The sequence below is a fragment of the Lissotriton vulgaris genome, chromosome 9, assembly GCF_964263255.1.
Source record: "Lissotriton vulgaris chromosome 9, aLisVul1.2, whole genome shotgun sequence".
NCBI lineage: Eukaryota > Metazoa > Chordata > Amphibia > Caudata > Salamandridae > Lissotriton > Lissotriton vulgaris.
In genome coordinates this window covers 1,104,158,633-1,104,171,759 of record NC_141697.1, presented here as the reverse complement: position 1 = coordinate 1,104,171,759, position 13,127 = coordinate 1,104,158,633, and the positions used below count along the sequence as shown (strand labels likewise).

The 13,127-nt window shown below is 44.6% G+C and overlaps 1 protein-coding gene across 1 annotated transcript in view; it reads left to right on the top strand.

The window, feature by feature from the left end:
- The window catches only part of PSMD6 (proteasome 26S subunit, non-ATPase 6), a 90,841-nt gene that overhangs the window by 25,759 nt on the left and 51,955 nt on the right, over nucleotides 1–13,127 (top strand). The window contains exon 3 of the mRNA XM_086939085.1: nucleotides 11,746–11,891. Coding sequence (XP_086795211.1) covers nucleotides 11,746–11,891 — 146 coding nt within the window. The remainder of the gene's footprint in view (nucleotides 1–11,745; nucleotides 11,892–13,127) is intronic.

The following is a 13,127-nucleotide window of genomic DNA, read 5'->3' as shown; positions in this document are numbered from 1 at the left end:
TTCATAAAACGATCAGATGGGTGGAGATGCAGCTCATGGAAGTGTATTCAGTAAATATAGCTAAGAAAAAACAAAGTTCTGTAAGGTAGGACTGCCTTATCAGGTCTACTCACTGGAGCCTTGTGGCCTTTGTCTTTGAGTGACGGGACAAAACATGTCAAATAATCATTCTAATATAGACGGGTGAGCCATTTTGACACGGAAACCAGAGTGAAATTCCAAAATTAAACCTTGTTTTCTATAGTACAATTTTAGGTTAATGTGAAAGAAGCACTAAAAAACTTCACTAGAGTAAGGTAATAAAAGTCTAATAAAGATTCCAACCCTCCAGACATGCTAATGTTGCAATCTGTCCTACCCCTGCGGCTTCTCGGTATTGCTGCTGTGCTCAGGAGCTTCCAGCCCTGTTGCAGAATCTCTCGAGGTAACCCTGTGATTCTCGGCGCGTGCATTGCCAACTTTCACGGCGCAGGCGACATGGCCGTACCCTCCAGCTGCCCACCTGCGTGGGTCTGAGTGGTCACCCCGCACATTGCGCGAGCCGCCTCTCACTCCAGCTCCCTGGGCGACTACCTCGCGTGTGTGCTCACCTCTTCAGAGCCACCAACAGCTGAAACACCGTGCTTCAAAAGCAAGAGGCATGTAGCAAATGGAAGTTTACTACGTGCAGGTAGGTCTGCAATCAGAGGAAAACCCATAGAATTCCAAAAAACGTGCACTAGAACGGTAAAAAAACCTGCAACCAGTTACGTGCACAGACACGCTGATGGAGTGGCTGGCAGATGAGACCTAGAGCTAGAAAGTGATGTGGTGTATTGAACGTGCATAGCAGGCAAATGGGAGGACAGAGGCGTGAGACGGAGGTGAGGCGAGAAGGGGTGGGACAGCAGGCGGGGACAGGTAGAGAGTCACTGGGGAGAAGGCGAGTTAAGAGGATGGAACAACTGGGGCAGAGAGCCAGGGAGAGGGCAGAGAAGGAGAAAAAGAGGGCTGGTTAGTTTCCCATTGATGAAGTGCCTCCACCAGCCAGGGCTGGTAGGGTTCTGGTACACAACCTAAAATGTCGCTGCCTTTCAGGGTGAGCAGTACCCATTGAGACAGAGTGTTAGTCCGAACAACACCAAGCTAAACAGCTCATTGTCATGCTTAAAATGGCATAGGCCTTCCAAACCTGCCACAATATGAGGTACACAAACACTACCACCCCTAGCCCCTCAGGTACGCCTCAGAGAGGTCATATCGCACGCTCTCATTTCTTGCAGAAAGGCTGCTCCTTTCCCATTGAAAAGCCTTTCACCCCCAACAAAGAGGCCTCATTTCCCACAAAGGCAACGTATGTCACACTAGAGAAGTCTATCAATCCACAGTAACCTCACTGGACTCAGAAGCCTCTTGCTACCTAGTCCTAAACATTACTTTAATCTATTTTTCTTTTTATGTCACATTTCGTTTTTATTATCAGAAACTAAAACCTTAATGTATCCAGTGTTTTATTATAGGAAGTTTTCTTAGCATTTTATTATTTGTCATTTGCGTAAACCCTGATATATACATACCCAGTGGGTGCACAGCTCTGCCAGGATACAAGAACCAGGATCTGCGTACCACCTGTGCACATAGTGTATCAATGCACGTCAACCCTCGCTTGCCCATGCCCTGTGCCTATACAGTTCTGCTAGGGTAAATAACAAACTGTTTAAACACTGCACACAGTGCTAGTGTGCTTCAACACTCACCTGCGCATACCACATGGACCAGTTCGGCTAAGTATAGGTTTCTCACCAAGGAATGGAATCCATTCTGGCCGAGCAGCTGCCTTGAATTTGTAGCCCGCCTCTAGGGGCATGGCTATGGTCTGACTCCAACTCCAAGGACCGAGTGCAACTGACTAACTCGGCAAGCAGGCAAGAAGGAGCAAGCCAAACCTGCAATTTACAAGAAGTAAAAGCAAAGACTAACATGGTGAGATACATTAACAAGCATTGGAAATGCAATAGGTCTCGCATTAGAAAAGTTGGAGTTATTGGTCTTGTAAATGACATATTTTATTTATTTGTTGGTTTTTAAAATTGCTAAATTGATGGCTTTGTCATTTACAATGCCAATAGTTATAACTTTCGCGAATGTGACACCTATAGCATTTGGAATGCAACATGTTTTGTATTTATGTGACTTAGATGGCAGCTCTGGTCGTTAGGCCACATCTCTAGAGAGCAGGAGAGTGCAGCAGGGGAGAGAAGCACAGCAATGCAGTAGGTCTCGCATTAGGAAAGTTTGAGCTATTGGTATTGTAAAGGACACATTTTTTATTTATGTGCTTGTTTTGAAAATAGCGAATTAATAGCTTTGTTATTTACAATGCCAATAGTTTTATATTTCGCAAATGTGACACCTATTGTAACACAATATGTGTTGTGAGGGGTTGAGGGTGAGTGAGGGTGAGGGGTCGAGGGTGAGGGGTTGAGGGTGAGTGAGGGTGAGGGGTTGAGGGTGAGTGAGGGTGAGTGAGGGTGAGTGAGTGAGGGTGAGGTTGAGGGTGAGTGAGGGTGAGGGGGTGAGGGTGAGGGGTTGAGGGTGAGTGAGGGGTTGAGGGTGAGTGGGGGTGAGGGTGAGTGAGGGTGAGTGAGGGTGAGGGGTTGAGGGTGAGTGAGGGTGAGGGTGAGTGAGGGTGAGGGGTTGAGGGTGAGTGAGGGTGAGGGGTTGAGGGTGAGTGAGGATGAGGGGGTGAGGGTGAGAGTGAGGGTGAGGGTGAGTGAGGGTGTTGCAACTTTTTTTGTTACTTTTGATCCACACTTTTTGTCTGAAATCGCCGCATTAGATAGCAGATGACCGATTATGTGGTAAATACGGCAAGCCCAAAGTAACGCGGGAACTGCCACGGCTTCAAAATCGCATAATTCCAGTGGTCCTGGGTATAGATGGGGCACGTGATGGTTTATTAATGCCTAGGCCGGCTTTACACACACAGGTTCATGTAAAGTGAAAGCAAACCCTCTTTCCCTCACCAACAAGCCATCTGCAGTCTCAGTGCAAAATAACATTGTCCATTACAGGAAGTGAGGTTTATTCTCAGGGGATACTCAGTGCGTGTACTAACAGCATGGCCCTCAGTGCTGAAGACAGACGCTGCTGTCGACATGGCGAGGTTTTATTTGCCCCAAAAAAACATGCACTAATGTATATTTATTTACAAGCCGTTTTATTGATTTTCATGAGCAATTTGCTGAAGCGATAACGTGCAAGTTCACCTAGATATTGCTAAGAGTGTTGGAAAAATCTAATGGATTTATTAAATAATGGGCAACAGCCTCTGGCAAAGCAATTGCCGTAAAAAAAAAGTTGTTTGCTCTGTAAATTGAAACTAGTTCGGTCCGGGATTCTCCACCCTCTTAGTGATCGTCTGGCCTGACCCGTCTAGGCTGTCAATGCTTGGAGAGAGCAGATCGGCTGGGGGAGGGGAGGGGGATCAGATTGCCACATGTATGCAGGAACAAGGGGGGATTCTAGCATTCACTAGTGCACAAATAAGAGAGGCTTTTAGTGCGGGTGTTTTTTTTATTTTTTATTTCATTTTGGGAACACGTCATACGATTTGTTTAAAACCTTTAACCAGCAACAGAAAAGAGAAAAAATATATTTACATTTTTTTACCACATTGAAAGAATGGCCGTTTGCAATCATGCAAGCTGCGTGGCGAAATGAATCCGTGTTATGGTATCAAACTGTTAACAAGACGGAGGGAAGGAAGATAAGGGGAGGGGGGAGGAGAAATGCGACATGGCGGGCAGGGGAGGGGGCGAGGGGGGAGGAGAAATGCCACACAAACAAGACGGAGGGAAGGCAGATAAGGGGAGTGGGGAGGAGAAATGCGACACGGCGGGCAGGGGAGGGGGCGAGGGGGGAGGAGAAATGCGACGTGCGGATGAGGGAACTGATGTGCACGCGCTTTTAAGCTCAATGCACATGCGCATTGAGCTTAAAAGTCACGGGCACTGCAAGGAATCGCCACGATTCCTCGCAAGTTAGTTAAAGAGTGGTTAAGCCCCCATAGTCTCGCAAGCTCGATGCGCATGCGCATCGACAGGCGAGACCTAAAAACATGCATCCTATAACAGAGTTCAGGGGAGCCAGTCACCTCCCCGCGCCTAGTCTGCTTACAAGGAATGGAAAGGAATGAAGAATAATAAGGAAATGAAAAATAATAAAGGTGATGCAGGAGCCAGGCAACTCCCAGCGCCTAGTCGCTTACAAGGAACAAAAAAGTGCAAATTAGAAAAACACGGGCCAGTTAGGCTCGGTATAGGTTTCTCACCAAGAAAAGGAATCCATTCTGGCCGAGCAGCTGCCATGAACTTGTAGCCCACCTCTAGGGGCGTGGCTACAGTCCGACTCCCGAGATCAAGAGCGGATGACTAACACGGCAAGGGGGCAAGAAGGAGCCAGTCAAAACTACATTGCAGTTCAAGAAGTAAAAACAAAGAATAACAAGGTGAGATAAATGAAAAACATTTGTCTTTACACAGAGTGCAGGGGAGCCAGGCACCTCCCAGTGCCTAGTGTGCTTACAAGAAGCGAAAATAAATTAAGAGTATTAAGGGAAATAATATATAATTGGATGATGTGGGTGCCAGGCGATTCCCTGTGCCTAGTGCTCTCACAAGGTACACAAAAGTGCAAAGTTTAAAAACACGGGCCAGTTAGGCTCTGTATAGGTTTCTCACCAACGAAAGGAATCCCTTCTGGCCGCGCAGCTGCTATGAATTTACAAAGACTAACAAGGTGAGATAAATATTAAAAACATGCGTCCTATACGCAGAGTGCAGGGGAGCCAGGCCCCTTCCAGCACCCAGTGTGCTTACAAGGAACAGAAAGAAATGAAGAGTAATAAGGGAAATGGAAAAAAAATAAGGGTGATGCTGGAGCCAGGCACCTCCCAGCGCCTAGGGCGCTTACAAGGAATGAGAAGAAATGAAGACTAATAAGGGAAATGATAAATAATAAGGGTGAAGCGGAAGCCAGGCAACTCCGAGCGCTCAGTTCGCTTACAAGGAACACAAAAATGCAAAGTTTACAAGCACGGGCTAGTTAGGCTCGGTATAGGTTTCTCACCAAGGAAAGACATTTTTTATGGGTGCGCGGCTGCCGTGAATTTGTAGCCCGCCTCTAGGGCATGGCTACAGTCCACTCCAACTCCGGAGGTCGAGAGCAGCTGGCAAACGGGGCTAGCAGGCAAGAAGGAGCAACCAAAACTGCAATGCAGTACAAGAAGTGAAAACACAGACTAACAAGGTGATATACATTTAAAAAATGTGTCCTATAACGTAGAGTGCAGGGGAGCCAGGCACCTCCCAGCGTCTAGTGCACTTACAAGAAACGAAAAGAAATGCAGAGTAATAAACAAAATGATAAATAATATGGGTGATGCTGGAGGCGTGCAATTCCTAACACCTTGTGCACTTACAAAGAACACAAAAGCGCACATTTTTAACTAGTTTGTCTCGGTATAGGGTTTTCACTAAGGAAAGAAATCCATTCTGGCCGTGCAGCTACCATGAATTTGTAGCCTGCCTCTAGGGGCGTGGCTATGGTCCAACTCCGAATCAGGACAGAAAGTAACAAGCGGCAGCAGGACTCGGTGGCATTTTACACGACGTTTAATTCATAACGTGACTGGTTTTACGCCTGGAGGGCAGTAACTAGTGCACAACCTTATTTTGAAATGTTATGATGCAACTAGTTTACGTGCTATCCTCTAAAACGCAAAATCAATCCCGGCATCAAAAAACGCCCAGAAAGGCATGACGACAAAAGGGGCGGGACTTAAAAAAAGACACGGAAATGCCCCCGAATCGCGTCCTGACGGGGAAAGAGTAATTGACAACTATGTCTTCCAATGGCTAGCCTCCATTTATGGAGCTATCCAATGGAAGAAGGGGCGGGTTCAAGTCCCCAATACTGAGATAACGTTAAATTTCGCCTGCGCGAGCACTGCTGCGCAGTGCTACGGCCAGGCGAAACCTAAAAAGCTGTAATAAATTAAGAAAATTCCATTCTCTGTGGCTTGTGAGGTTGCATTATTCTGATGTTCTTTTCTCGCATACGACTCAAAGCATCCAATAATTCCATGTTTTAGGAAGCAGGCTCTTTATATAGTGGACCAAAAAGAGGTACACAGTTTAGAGTCCAGGCAAACCCCAAAGGAATTGCAGAGGCACAAATGACACCCCAATTGCTCTCTTTTGTGGTAGTGTGGTCGAGCAGTTAGGCATATCAGATGGTAGTGCTAAGCATTTATTGAACACACAAAGGCAGTACGTAAGACACACTCAATAAAGAAATCAGTCACCAATTTATAAAAAGGAACACATACTTTATATGAATTTAGATACCAAGATCACCAGAATCAGGCAAGTACTTTTCGAGTTATGAATTTTTTTCAGTTTTACATATAGTTTTTGGGAGTGGTGATGTTATCCTATTGGGGAAAAACATACTGCATTCGGGAACTTAATGACTGAATAGACACATTTTTCTTGAATTAAGGTGAGTATGGGGCAAGGTCCAATGCAGTACCAACGGGCCACCTCGGGAGGCACTGGGGCAGCCGGGTGCAGAGGTGAGTTTCAGCGTTGGGTGCAAAATGTTATCCTATGGGGTAAAAACATGTACTGCGTTCGGCGCAGTTCATAGCAACTATCGGGACCAATCTCCTGGACTTAAGGTGAGTATGGGACAAGGTCCAAGGCCACACCAACAGATCACCTCTGTAGGCTCTCTGGTGTCCAGGTGCAGAGGTGTTCAGAGGCGTTAGGTTTTCGTCACTGGAGACAATTGCAGTTGAGGGGGCCTGCACAAAAGGACTGTAGGTGGCATCGGTGAGTCCACTGTGTATGTATGTATGTATGTATGTATACATGTAAAGCGCACTATCACCTGACCGGCATCTTGGCGCTGTATACCGCTGTGGAACCCTTCCTGGCTTTCCCTGTGAGATGCTCCCTACTGGGCATCCCCAAGGTGAAACCAGGCATCCTAGCACATTTAGGGCCGTTGTGGAGATTAAGCAAGCTATTGCCCAGAGTTGCAGAGTGGGGACCCATGATTAGAGTAGGCACCGAGGCGAGAATTATCGAGTCCGTGGGCATTGAGCCCAAGACCCTGCCGCGTCGGGAATTGAACCCTGGTCCCGGCCAGACCTCTGCATCAGGGTCTGCCGCTCTAACCATTGAGCCACACTTCTCCCACACACTTCTGCCCACCTTGGGCAAACCCAAGGTGGGCTTTGTCTCGGAGGGTCGGGGGACCACGCTGGCCCCGTTGGCCCACTTCAACTCAGGCTAAGGGGCACGGGTGCTTTACTGTTTCGGGTTTGCCGTGTTCCAGAGTCCTCACAGTTCTTTTTGAGTGCCTGTAGGAGGCTGGGAAGCAGCTCTGCTAGACCACAGGAGTTCCTGGATCTTTGTTGAAGGCATCCTTAAATATAAACTGGGCAACCTAGGGACCTGGGCTGGACAATATTTCACAAAAAAGTGGTTGGATTAGAGTACAAACACCACTAACACAATTAGCTCAAAGTTATGTATTCATTTTGTTCAATTTATTCTTTATATATGTCGTTCAATTGACTATTGGTGCAAAAGGTGCATATGAGCTATGTACAGAAACATATACATATGTGGCTGATCGGGATAATAGGATATTTTGAGTTAGCAATCGTGGAGCAAGTGTTGCTACCACCTTCAATTTAGTAAAACGCAGTCCACATAGGTTATTTTGTCGACGTTTCGACCCCGTACATATGTATTATTCAAAACGGAGTCATCGTTCACACGAAAAATACAGGAGGCAGCAATTGATAGGGGCAACTGGTTCCATGGTCAAGGGGTATTAATCCTCAAGTATCTTAAATTTTTCATGTCAGCCCATCGGAAAAGAGACTCGGGCTTTTAAAGGTGCCTGTGTCACCAATGAATATTGCAAATGCGGTTCAAAATCGTATGTCTGTAGTCATTTAATTAACAGCCTTTTTTTACAAAAAGCATTAATCCCGACTGGTTTGTTGAAGGCTGGCAGCCCTCCCAGGCTTTTGGAGGCACAGCACCTGCAGGACAATGGGCTTCTTAACCCGGGGGTCACAACGTCCCCTATATGACCACTTCCTGTGGGAAGTGGGCATAACCCTTTCCCAGAGTTCCTAATTTTGCCAACACCAAGATGGCAGACTTTTTAATTTTTTATCCAAATCAGGGAGCCCACCTTGGGAGGACTAGCCTGATGGTGAACACGCCTCTGACTACTAATTTTCCCGCCTGGACTGGGGCCAAATGTGCCATTGTCACGCGGGTTGGCATCCTCTCATCCCTAAGGGAAGCCAGATTTGCATACCAAAGGCGGTGGCACCTTGCAGCTCCCTGCCTTGGGGTGCTAATTTATCAGCCTTCCTGGAGGAGGTTCAAAATACCTCTCTCCAGAGCAGACATTTTTCCTGACCTCCTTGAGAGCATGGATTCTCACCCCTGTGGGTCATAAACACATCTTTGGTGACAGGGTGACTGGACCAGTCAGTCTGCACACTAGAGATCTGGGCAGTTTCAGGGGGTACCTCTAAGGTACACGCCCTAGGTGCAGGTATTAATAAATCCTAAATTGTAATCAGTGTGGGTTTAATAATATGAGGTGTTTGATACCAAACACCATATTCTCAGTCAAGCCATTATGTAGCTGGGGAACTCTGTTTGACCAGTGTTCAGTGCATACCTTAAGATGGCTTCAATGCTCACTTGCAACATCCAGTAATGGAACTAGACACCACAGGGGCATATCGGCTAATGCAGATATGTCCTCATATAATATTTTATGCACCTTGGCTTGGGACTCAAAGGCCTGCTGTAGGGGTGACTTACATATATTAGATGCAGTTAACTTGGCATAACACACACGAGTGTGCAAAGTCATGTTTGCACCATATCACGCAGCCTACAATGGCAGTCTGTGTGGAATTTAGGTGTGGGTCCCCTAGGGTGCATAAGATATACTGTAGCCCTTTGTGACCCTCTTTGGCACTCATGCCCTTGGTATCTGGGATGCCATTCACTAGGGACTTACATGGGTGCTAAAGTCTTTAGCCGATTGTAGCACAATTAGACAACACCTTGTTTTGGTCAAGCGGCACTGAGGTCTGGTTTGCAGGCCTCCGTGCACCGCCAGAGTCGAAAATCTGTATACAAATGAAGGTATTGGATCCTACAGCTGACCAGCCTGGATCTCAACAGTTACTAAACAGAACAAAGTGGCTGATCAGGATTGTTTCAAGGAAAATCAGGACCCACACAGCCAGTATGTACTGTGTGGCCAACAGTTTTATATTACCAAAGAATTTATTTTCATTTATAATCAAATTTTCATTGGTTCATCCAAACATGACATCAAAGGAGAATTCTGTCAAAACAGTCAGTTCAAAAAACATACAGTTGTGTACAATATATACAAATATACAGACATATACAGTAAATACTCAAAATTTCATAACACCAACATAAAGCTTGATACAAAAATAATTACATTCCAAACTGATTAAGACATAACCAACTTTTACACAGAGAACAATATTTACATATGGGAAAACGACCAGTCCTTTGATTAGAATACCAGTGGACAGGCGGATCTAAAGATGGAATAGGGTTGCCTGCCTGTCTCACAGCACCTGTGATGGAATATTTATAAGATTGCCAGCAAGGGCCCACAAAAGTGGTATTAGTTAGTCCCCAGCTGCACCCTTCTTTCTTGTCACAGGCTGGGGGTCAAGAAAGAAAGAAGGGTGCAGCTAGGGACTAACTAATACCACTTTTGTGGGCCCTTGCTGGCAATCTTATAAATATTCCATCACAGGTGCTGTGAGACAGGCAGGCAACCCTATTCCATCTTTAGATCCGCCTGTCCACTGGTATTCTAGTCAAAGGACTGGTCGTTTTCCCATATGTAAATATCGTTCTCTGTGTAAAAGTTGGTTATGTCTTAATCAGTTTGGAATGTAATTATTTTTGTATCAAGCTTTATGTTGGTATTATGAAATTTTGAGTATTTACTGTATATGTCTGTATATTTGTATATATTGTACACATAACTGTATGTTTTTTGAACTGACTGTTTTGACAGACTTCTCCTTTGATGTCATGTTTGGATGAACCAATGAAAATTTGATTATAAATGAAAATAAATTCTTTGGTAATATAAAACTGTTGGCCACGCAGTACATACTGGCTGTGTGGGTCCAGAGTCGAAAATCAGCATCTAGTATCTAAAAAGGGCGTAAACAGTGGGGGGGATAAAGACAACAAAAGCCCCGTTTCCTACACATGTACTTTGGAATTTATCTCTGTATTGAATGTTGTCTTGGGTGTATATTTACAATGGTGCAAAGATATAGTACGTTAAATGCTCTGCTTTTGATATCCTCCACATGAAAGGCATACATTCCAATGTTAATGCCTTTAAATGGAGGACATCTCCACAAAATACTGGTGCATTTCGATGTTATAGGAAAAATCTTGAGGTGAATAAACATTATGGGTAGGTTCTGTGTTTTGCTCCCAAAGATACCTAGCCTACCTGTTAGATCCATTCCTCGAAGTACATACTCCATGTAGCTGTAATTGTTGTAAACACCCAAGGATCTTCCATAGACTTTTCCAAAGGCAAAACAGTACTGTCTCCACATGCAGACGAAGGCCTTCCTAATGCACACATGTGATAGGCTTCTTTATAAGGCAATGCTGTTTTCTGCACCACGTTTCACTTTGTGCCTTATGTACTGTATATCTTGCCATATTTGTAGCTTTTAATTTATTTATTTGCATGCCATTGATTTGCCTTCTCTGAATGTGTATATAACTCCATCTCGGCAAAAGGATAACCAGTTATACTGTTAATTGTGTCAATTATGCACTACCCTTGCTTGTTTTCTTGCCACTCAAGGTTGCTCAACTACAGGTTTGTGCAAAGACCTGAAGACTTGTGTTCCTTGGTTTACACTCTGTGAAACTATAAAGAAAAATTGAACATTACCCTTGTCCCTTCTCTTTTTTGATAAATTTCCAGTCTCACCCATCCCTTTCATCAAATTACGAAGTTACATTATTGATATGCTTAGTGTGGTCAATGATACGAACTCCCTAGAACTCTTAAGAACAAGCATGTTTGACTGTGTTTTTTTTCCTCAACAAGCTTAGCAGTGTTGTCAGCATTCCCTTCTACCAGTTAAGCTACAGCCCTACAATGTTTCCAGCCAGTTTACCTGAAATGTAACTTCAGAGACCTATTTCAGCCACTACATGATGTAACCGGGTAGATGGTAAACATGCCTTATGAGCAACTTCTTAACCAAGTGTTGTTGTTCAATGTGGAAATATAATTTATTTTTCACAGCAAACATTGCATTACACACATTTACAATTTGAGACTCTGGGAAGTGGATTTCTGAGATTAACGTGATTTTTTGTTCAGCCGTAGAAGACAGTATTAGAACTGGAGTATTTTGAGTTGGGGGGGAAAAAAGCGGCTGTGCCGCTCGGCTGAGTGATCAAAACGAATAACCAATTTTGCACACTGATTTACACATATGGCTTAGCTAGCAGTTTGTGCTAGTACGCCATCATTTGCCGTCCTTGCTGCTTTGCATTCCTGTACAAAGTTTTTCTTACTTACACATTTTCTACTATTTTAGTACTAACCCCTCTTTGTTTTTAGGAAGGTGCATTGACTGCATTTCGGAAAACCTATGACAAAACTGTAGCTCTGGGACATCGTCTGGATATTGTTTTCTATCTTCTTCGAATTGGACTCTTTTATATGGATAATGACCTTATAACCAGAAACACAGAAAAGGCAAAAAGGTATATTATGAAGCATTGAATGCTCTTACAATTTCTTGCTTTTTAGGGCATTTAAATGCATGCTTGGTTACAGTGTGATTGTCGAACTGCATATATGGGCTACACAGAGACGTCCCTTAACAAACTTACATTTGTTGTGATAGCCGCCAGTTTTTAAGTAGAACTAGAAATTGCCCTAAAGATGTTAACAATAAAGAAAACGCCTGTGGTGCTACTATGATGAGCCATGGAACGGAGCCTCTCTAGTGCATTTGTAGGTCTTATTGCAAAGAATGTTTGAGGTAAACCTGCTGCAGGGAATGGATTGAAACAGAATAGTTAAAGCGGTCACTACACCGCCGACTTAATCCCTAAGGCGCAAGCTCACGGGGCACGCAACTTTGGAATAAACTGGACCACAACAGGCCATATTGTTCTTTTCACGCCTCAACAGGGCCCACTCAAGCCCAGAGGCAAAACCAGGCAGCTGATTTTTTGCAACCAGGTTTTAGGACTGTAGGCATATAATATATATTACAACTGAGTATTTTTAGTAGGGACCAATAGAGGTCCTGAGGAGTAGGCAGGAGGGAACTGCCTACGAAACACGTCATGTCGACCAAGTAGACAACACATTTTGTTCTACTTATCAACCCCCTTTTAACTTTCCCAGCCAGCGAAGCCATTACATTTATTTTTTCGACTAGCCAGGGAACTTTTAACATTTTTTTACACCACTTTTTCACGTATATAGGACCCTACACCCCTATCACCTATCACTGTCCTCACATTACACATAGCCTATCGTCAAAAACGTAAGTGCTCCCGCGTAGTCCGTAGGTCGTAGCACGCCCCGCCTCGTAGAGGGACGGGAAGACCCCTATGATGAAGCATGACACTATGGGATTCATAGTGTGTGAGGGGTATTTTAAAAGCACATAGTGCTCTCTATCTGCCATCTGCAGAGAAGGCTTCTCTCACCCCAAAGACAGTAGGTCTTCACTTTTAATAATTGAAAAATACAAATAAAATAATCACATCTACCACATTGATAGAATCTCATTGTTTATATACAACGTATAGGAGGGTGATTCTATCACTACTGCCTCTGCACTTCCTCATTTGTTTTTTGGTTCCTTACAACCCCAGGGCGAAGGGAAACCTCTGTTCTATACTGCAGCGCAAGGTAGGTGAGGCGTCTGTTTCTTACTGTGTCGGGGAGGTGATGTCTCGAAGGCGGCGAGATGTCTGTTCCTT